Source organism: Ostrea edulis, chromosome 6, assembly GCF_947568905.1.
Source record: "Ostrea edulis chromosome 6, xbOstEdul1.1, whole genome shotgun sequence".
NCBI lineage: Eukaryota > Metazoa > Mollusca > Bivalvia > Ostreida > Ostreidae > Ostrea > Ostrea edulis.
In genome coordinates, this window is record NC_079169.1 from 57,699,269 (window position 1) to 57,708,683 (window position 9,415).

Consider the following 9,415-nt stretch of genomic DNA (forward strand, 5'->3'; position numbering starts at 1 on the left):
TACAATAGTAGAAATATATTAGTAGGAAATACAGGGTGTAGACTTAATCTTGGGAGTTACGCAAAGATCCCAGTAAAAACCAGAAGGTTCTACCTAGATGAACGGTTATATCCGCTGTGAGTCCTATATCTTAATAAGGAAACGGAGTAATCCGTAGTCAAAATCAATATGTTAAGAACGGTCTGACGATTGGTATGAAACACATGTGACAGCATTTGACCTAGTGACACGATGTACTGTTTATTAATTTTTTTTTTTTTTTGTATGAAGACATTTTCCCCAAACGGTATATTGCTTGGATTTTAAAAGTAAAATTGGTGTATGTTAAAGCAATACGCCGGTTTCGAGATACGTTCGAGTTATTTTCCTTTGAAGAACTCTCGTACATAGTAAGGCGCGAAAAAACTTGTTTACATGCGGGAGTGGGACGAATATTCATCACTGCATAAGTGAATGAACTCATTCAGTCTCTCATACGCTGTTTCATCACCCGAATTCAACTGATACACAAATTAAGTAAGTGATAAGTATTCAGGGAGTAATTAGATACATGGAATTCTTATTATATCACGTATTTTATTGGTAGTAGGTATCATATCCAGGATATTACTTTCAAATATGACATTGTTTTTATGTTTCTGCTTTAGTAAAACATTTCTTTCAATGGTATTTTGTGTTTCCAACATTTACATATTTAAAGAGAAGCCGCTTTTAATACATTTTATCGTCTTTCTCACTGACAGTTGGTTCACTCTGTCCCACTTTGGCCCTCAAAGTTCTACTAAATGTACCTTCTACACAGGAGAGCTCTTATCTCGAAACTGGCGTATTGTGACGGTACGAAATAACTTATCATTGTTGCCTAGATTTGTAGTATCACTTGAAATTCCTCTTCTTCTTTTTTTTTTTTTTTTTTACAGTTTTGTCCGACGTGATGACATGTAATGCACAACTCTAAATCTTATCTGTCACAAACCACCAATATATATATATATATATATATATATATATATATATATATATATATATATATATATATAATGATGATTTAGTAGATTCAGTTTGCAAATAATCAAAGGTTTTATCATCTTGAAGGTTTCCCAAAGTAAAGCTAAATAATAGCAGTATTTCATATATAATACAAATAGATTTTGTGCATTTATGTTTGATTTGATCAATGCTTTTGATACTGGAATATTTATTGTCATAAGTCCAGTAAGAAAAAGCGTATTAGTAATTAACATCTTGTTCCGGTCCAATAGTCCATGCTAGGTGCAGATATCTAGATTACTTGTTACCCTGCATTTTCCCTCTAGCGTCGTACAATGTTATATATTGAAATTTCTATATGTGCAGTTGATCGCTGTTACTAAACATACTTTCATATGGAGTACAATATCTAATGGTATTTATTTTAGGCATTTGCGTTCAAATAATGAAATTGTGCGTCAATATGACTTGAGGAAATTAATTGATACCCCGTTGCTCTGTTTGGAATATTTGACAATAAAATGTAATGTACGAGGTCAATATTCATGGTTACATCGCACAATGATAAGTAAATATATCATTAAATGGTAGGCGGTGAATTCAAAAGTATCGAGTATTTGACAAAAAAAAACCCAGATCAATAAATGCATTACTTGCCATTATTTCAAACTATGAAATTGAGATCGAAATTATTTACACATATTTGGAAGGCATTCGATGTTTCGAAACATACATGTATCAGTATTTGGTTGAGATATGAATTATTCTGTTTTGTGAAAAGGTGAATATAACGAACAGTAATCAATCCTACAAAGAATATAAAATTTAGAGTTGGGCATACACGGACTCCTGGAAACACCTGAAGAGGGATCACGTGCCAAAGAGGAGTGAATGTCTTATTCCCTGTTTACCGGCCACACCCATCGTGAGCCCTATATGTATATTTTGATAATGTTTATAAAGTATAAATTAAAACACTCCGCAAATTCAGAAAAATAGTTGGTGAAATGCAGGCTTGATCCTTGGCTCACGCTCTCACCACTTGAGCTATCGAACCGTTTTACTGGTTGTGGAAATTTTTTTTATGTTAACTTAAGTTTTCACATACTAATGTAACCGTTATGAAGAAAATTTGTTGAAATACGCATATGATTAACACAAAAATAATAAGCTTTTATTCGTTTTTGAAATGCTATGGGCTAGATATGATGATAATATGGTGATCAGGTCTTCCAACAGTCTGTTGGAATTCCCATGAGCATGAATTATGCTCCTTTGTTAGCTGACCTGTTTTTATATTCTTATAAAGCAGAATTTATTCAAAAACATCTATGTGAGAAGAAAAAATATCTTGCTGTGGCATTCAATGCGACATTTAAATTGATTGACGACGTTTTATCTATTAACAACAATAATTTTCATTCATATGTCAATTCGATGTATCCATGTATTCTCGTCGTCTGGCATAATTTTCGACCGAAATTCCTAATAGAGATGAAGTTCTGTCGCCAATTGAAAGACCAAGGTTCTCTGTGTTTTGGGACCTTTTAGAATAAGTGCTTTGAGATCCTCATTTTCAACTATATAACATCACCAGTAATGACATGTCCAACTGGACTATAGTTGAAAGAAGACGAAGAACAGGAATACGTGTGGATTATGTTTAAAATGGTCTATATCTAGGCACTGCAAAGTTTGTTTATAATTAAAAAGTTTGGATGCAATAACAGAAGTATATTTGTAGGAAATACTGGGTGTAGACTTGAACTTGAAATAAGTTGAAATACACGACTGAACTCTTTTATGACGAAGAATGTTGCTTATGTTGACGGCATATATTTCTTTGTTTGTAAATTTGAGCTTAAGGAACTGGTGTCATAATACGGAAGGAATATCATCCTTAAAGGACATATCTCATGTTTTCAAAGTATACAATATTACATGCATTTTGTCTTCTTTATGCTTATAGTAATTAATTCTAATAGTTCGTTCGGCGAAATTTTGCGATAATTAACCACAATACAGACTTAAATCTAAGCCCCGATTTCAAAAAGTCAAGTTAATTAGGTAGGTAGTCACGTGGTACAGTGACGTCACATGCGCCCTTCGGATTGTGAAAGTACTGCGAGATATTATTAAAAACTCAACTTTTAGGGGCCTAATTAATTTACCATGGGTAACATTTAAATCGATGTTGATAAATTGTCCGAGTTTTATATGTGTTCGCCACCAGTGCACACATATAACGATGTAAATACCCAAATATAGCGAGTAAAGCGTGTATGAAATCGGCAAAATTGTGAGTAAATAATGTTTATATGGGTCGCTGTCTACAAACTGTTTGGGGATGTTATTCCTTTATACATCTGTAATTGGCGCTGTTTTTCTAAAATAAACACTGCAATCATTATTTATTTTTGGATTAGACAAATTATGATACGTTAAATTGTTGACAACTAGGCCCTATGCCAAGCTATTGTCACGCGTGCATTTCGGAAAGAAAGAAAAAGACAACACACACATAAATCAATAAAAATATTCAAATTTAAAGTGGTAATCACATTATTTTATTTTGATAAAGCAATCTTATTACTATTTTTGAATTGTGATCTGCACGTCTTTAGGAAGTACGAAGTCGGAGCACGTCGTTATAGCCTACTGACGCACTCAAGATGCTACGAGTTCAATAAAGAAATAATTTTATAATTCAATCTAAAGTTAGGAAATACAATATTCTATTATTTGTATAATTAAAAGTTCAATTATTTTGTATCTTTATTTTTTGTTGTAAATCTACCAGTTGGTAGAAGTTACATTGTATCGTCGATATATGTTGTTACAAGGTGAAGGTCAGTTGATCCGAGTGTGTATTGAATTTGAAGAGCAAAACAAAATGTATGCTATAGGCTTACCAGTGCTTATAGCTTCGATATATCCATTTTCTCGCAGTTTATCAGGGTCTCTGTCCAAGCGATGTTTGAAAAGGTGACTGGTTGTGTTTTTTAAGGTAAAGTTCTTGCTCCAACAAAAAAATTATCCACGTCTTTTTTCTCGTACCTTCCTTCGAAAAATTGAAAAATACTCAGTCTAAATCCTTTCTACCGACAACTAGTACACCCGAGCACGGCACAAAACATCTTAATGCATTATTATTTACAAGCCGTTAACGTGACAATTGGTTTTTTGTTGATTAAATCTAATCTGTTTATGAAATGGCTAATAGATGTTTTCAAACCCGAGGGCGCATATGACGTCACACAAAATGGCGCGTAAACTAGCGAAAGAAAATATGCATATCGCAAGATTTGAATTTCATCGCTTTCAAACTCGAAAACTACGCAAAATATTTCATTTCAAACACATTTAAAGTAGTTTTAGGCATAAAAAGAGTTAATTTTGCTGAAAAAATGAAAAAGTTTAGAAACATGCGTTGTGTCCTTTAAAGACCACAGAGTCGTCCAGTTTTGCTTCATACTAAAATATTTTATTGAAAATAGATATTAACGGCAAACTACCAACTCAACTTTATGACAAACGGGATGATTTCAGCTTCTCCATCGTCAACTTCCCATATTTATGTAGCAACAATCAATTATCACCTATTTTGTATTGCTTATGGGAGTTATGAGATTGATCACTGTTAGTTATCTTCACCTTTCATCTGCCTATGATGTCAAAAATTCCAGTACATAATTAGGATAATAGCTTCCATAGCAAAATGCACTATAATTTTAGTGTAAAAATTACATCTCATTCCCACCTTAACAATATTACCCATATGTTGACTGCGACTGATTTATCTTACATTTCCTACATTGTAATTTCCTGTGACGTCAGCTTATTATCACGTAACACTAATCTTTATTTTTGCAAACATCAATATGTGTTGATTAATTAAGCAAACGCGCAGTTACATTCGGGCTACAACCTGAACTTTTAATGATATACACAGTTCTGGGAGCAAGTGCATACTCAAATGTAACAAGATATCAACAGTCATGGACGAATTATCGGTTTTGCCCACATTTCTATAAATCAGAAGTTGCTCCAGTAACTTTTCAAACATATACAATGTAATCATAATTAGAATGTACATCGAAAAATTGTACTACTGACCATAGCAGATACACCTTTCTCACTGCTTACATACAGTGAGCTTTTTAATGCGAATGCAAATACATGTAATGCATATTAAACGCATCGTACATGAAGATTAGCGTAGATTTCAAGGTAATCGTACATGTAGATTAGGATAGATTTCAAGGTCATCGTACATGTAGATTAGGGTAGATTTCAAGGTCAGAATATAATGATATCAAATTATCTATCCGCATACTATATATATAAAAAATGACGACTTACAGAATACCAAAGATAAATAATACATAATCATTTGAAAAACATTTGACAAGGAACATGAAACGTATAGAACTCATCACATGCTAGCTGTAGTAAATAAAGTCAAGATATTTTCCCGCTATATGACTGTAGACGTCTACGTTGTGACGTACCTTTTCATTAAGATGAAAAAGTAAGTATTACGAACAGTAATCAATCTCATAACTCCTATAAAGAATACAAAATTAAGAAAAGGGCACACACGGATCCTGGACACACATGAGGTTGGATCAGGTGCATACAAGGATCAAGTATCACTTGTAGATTGGTCACACCTACCGTGAGCAATATACCTTGATCAGGCGAACAGAGTAATCCATAGTCAAAATCAATGTGTAAAGAACATCCTTAAGATTGGTACGGAACACGTCAGAAAGCATTTGACCCAATGACAGATTGTATTAGTAAATGAGATCGTTATAACGACCATGGCTGACTTTATGTCATAAGGTGTGATGTGCGCTGAGGTACAACTGTGAATATTTGGGAAGTCTAAACTGAGCTGCATCTATGATTTGTCATGGGGAAGGATAATGTAAAGGATTGAAAAGCCGTACACTTTGACGTTGTTGTTTGTAGATTATTTACTAAAAGTTCTCTAAATTTTTTGAGAATCCATCCCTCATTTACACCACATCTCACATATGTTGTGGCACAGTACATCTAAGTTTTCTCCTTCATACCACTTGATGTATTCGTGTACAGTAAAGATAAGGGCGTGATAGAAGATTTACTAGATCTTACAATGTGTATGTGTTTTAGGGTTTTTGGAAGCTTCTGAATCCATACAGGTACGGTGACAACTCATAGTCAGTCGTCCCACTGACTGGGATGAAAGATGAAGATAATGAACAGTGATCAACCTCATAACTTCTTTAAGGAATACAAAATAGAGAGTTTGGCAAACACGGATCCCTAGATATACCAGAGGTTGGATCAGATGCCTAGGAGGAGTAACCATCCCCTGTCGATCGGTCACATCAAATGTATTTAAACTGAAACATGATATTGAAGAATTTCGTCTTTTGAAAGGAAATTTGTTGTAAAAGTTGTTTCAAATGTGGATTAAAACAAAGTTCGTTTAAAATACAACTGTAAGAATGAGCCTTACAAACAAAGACAATGTTGTTTCAAGATTTGTCAGCTAACAAATGTATATTTTTCATGTAACTTATCAAATTGTTTCATCACTTCTGGTTTACTTAACACAGAAGGATAAATAAAATGTAGTTTTGTTGTAACGTTTAGGTATTCCTATTACAAGATATAGGTTTTCATATTCGTATTACACTCTTCATCAATTTTTGACAATGATTTTCCTCTTCATATAATTAAAAGGTACGGATGTAACATAGCAGAAGTATACTTTAAGGGAAACACCCTTGACTTGAACTTGAAATATAATGCAGTATGTTCTGACCAAGAATCGTGTTTACATTGGCGGATTGTTCCTTCGTTGCTAAATTCCATTTTAAAGAACCATACCATGATTCGGAAGAATTTTCACTCGTAACCCATGATGGATTAAAAGACCCGTGATAGGTAATATTCCGGTGCTGAAAAATCCAAGAATGACCTTGCTTTGCCTTCTTCAAATGACCTGCTTAAAACTTTCAAAGAAGTAGAGTAATGTTTTGGGCAAAATTGATGGAGACATAATATTGGTTGATTTACGGTAAAAGTCACAGGCAATTATATCGCTTTGGTTCCAATGCACTATTAACGAGTAAAGGTATAGAGTTTTAGATATAGAGTACCCAGATTTGCCGATGGAAACCCCCCCCCCCCAACAATAAATCAAATGGTATAAAATTCTACTCTGTATTCGGATTTAATCATGCATAATCAATTTACATTACTATCAAAGTTAATCCCAAAATTCCGTATACTTGTCAAGATATGCAGAAAAGGATTAAGAAAAAATGCCTGTTATGTTTTGGTTGACTATTAGCTGAGCCCTGACACCGGTCAAAATGGCTGTCATTAGTGAAAGTGCAGACGGTTTTACAATTTCCAATCACTTGTATCTATCACAGACTTCAGTTTATGAATTGGGGTAAGAAATTCAACTTAGAAATGATAATCAATGTTGCACATTCTACTTAATTCAATTGTAGGTTGCAATGCACACACATTCTGTTTAGTGTAACTGAACCAGGGCCAAGATAAACGTCGACCAATTTAATAGGATTATTATTATGCATTTACATGTTTATAGATTTGTGTATTTCATATGAAAACTGGGAAGCTTTTGAATGCTATTGCTCTCCAAAGGACTGTATTTCTACTCAAAGAAAGAAAGAATGAAACTTTTACCCGATGTACAATTGATAGTGATACAACTTTTATTATAAAGTGAGTATTATGACTTGATAATAAGGAGATAAAAGACTTATCACTAAATCTATCACCAATTCTTTTTCACATGTATAATTTTATTCCTTGTTCAAGCGCAAATGTTTTTACCACCTACGCTTTCTCAATATCTTCTTTGAAACAACAACCTCATCCTACATGTGTGATGACTGTTTTTCTTCATTTGGTACATGTGGATCCAATTTAAAACGCTAAAATAGAGCTGAAGATGAACCACTGTAGAAAGACAAAGAAGTAAAAATAGTACATCATTACACTGTCGTATCCCTCTGCTAGTGTCTTCCAACTTATTTCCTCTCCTGCTTCTTCATTTTGTAATTTGTCTTCATTAGTTATGTTTTGTATAGAAATGTCTCCCAATTCCGCGTTGTCATATACTTTAGATATCTTTGTGTGTTTTTCACATAATTGACACAGAAACTGAAATCGTAGAACATTTAAAATAATCACAGCTTTCCTGGACACTCGTGATTGAGACTCTTTGAAATGAAAATTCATCGTGATAACAGTCAAAACGCATATCAGTGTGCTCATACCCATAGTCTCTATAAGGAAATACGACATTAAAGACATTGGCTCAGAAGATTTTGGAATATTGTCGCTGAGCAGTGTCATGAAGACAGCAAAGGACAGAAAGATCGTGATAGCATAGGACACACGCTCTCCACTGTCAACGGGCAACACAAAAACCAGAGGATTCAGTAAGGACAGGAGTAAGATGGGGGCCAACATGTTCATAACAAAGTACAGAGATTTCCTCTTCAAAATCAACTGCACTTGGATTAAATTATCGTAATCTCCTAAAGCGTGTCCTTTCATTCCAGTTCCTTCTAATGCCCATTTAGCATTAGAAGAATAAAATGTTGTATCCACATAGGACGTATTGTCAAATGGAATCACTCTAGCTTGTAATGGCGAATATCCCCACAGAGCTAAATTAAAAGAACATTTCTGTGTATCGAAAGGAAATTCATATATATTAACACTGCACACAGTCTGAATCAGACATCCGGGTAACCAGGAGACGAGGCCGTTATAATTTACATTCCCTACAAAATCAGCACTTCCAATAGCTTCCATTTTATTTGCTGGATTAATCAAAAGTAGATTCGGAATCCAAATTTTCTTCGGCGTAATAGGAAATTCGGTGATGCCACCATAGTTACCCGGTTTCCAGGTCAATCGAAAATCATTCCATGTTAGCGAAAACGCGCACACAACAGATAGAACTCCGGAGACTTCGTCAAAATCATTTATAGAAAAAATAAGAGGGTAAACAGAAACATCAGTAGGTTCTTCAAAATTCTTATTTGGACGAAGATCATTTGAGTAGTTCTTAAAGATGGCTTGTAGCAGTGCTTCGGCGTCAGAGTATTGCATAGCATGGATAGTACACAGTAAGAGTCCGCAGATCAGCAAAGGGAACCAACACGTATAACGGTTCATGGTGAATGTTATTTAAGTATTTTAAGAAATACAATGATAATGGTTGATTGAAAGTCCAAGAGTTGGAGTCCATATGGCATATTGATCCTTTTGCATCCCCCAAGGTAAACCGCTTTAAAATCCTAAGTATATCAATTGATGAATTTCTGAATTGTCAAAATTGCAATAGGCGGGTACTTCTGTTTGCAAAGAAGAAGTTGAAGAC

The 9,415-nt window shown here is 34.2% G+C and overlaps 1 protein-coding gene across 1 annotated transcript; it reads right to left on the minus strand.

The window, feature by feature from the left end:
- Positions 1 to 7,947: 7,947 nt before the first annotated feature.
- LOC125647275 (acetylcholine receptor subunit alpha-like) lies at positions 7,948 to 9,210 on the minus strand. Its single transcript, XM_048873962.2, has one exon. It carries the CDS (start codon positions 9,208 to 9,210, stop codon positions 7,948 to 7,950), a length of 1,263 nt encoding a protein of 420 aa, XP_048729919.1.
- Positions 9,211 to 9,415: the final 205 nt, after the last annotated feature.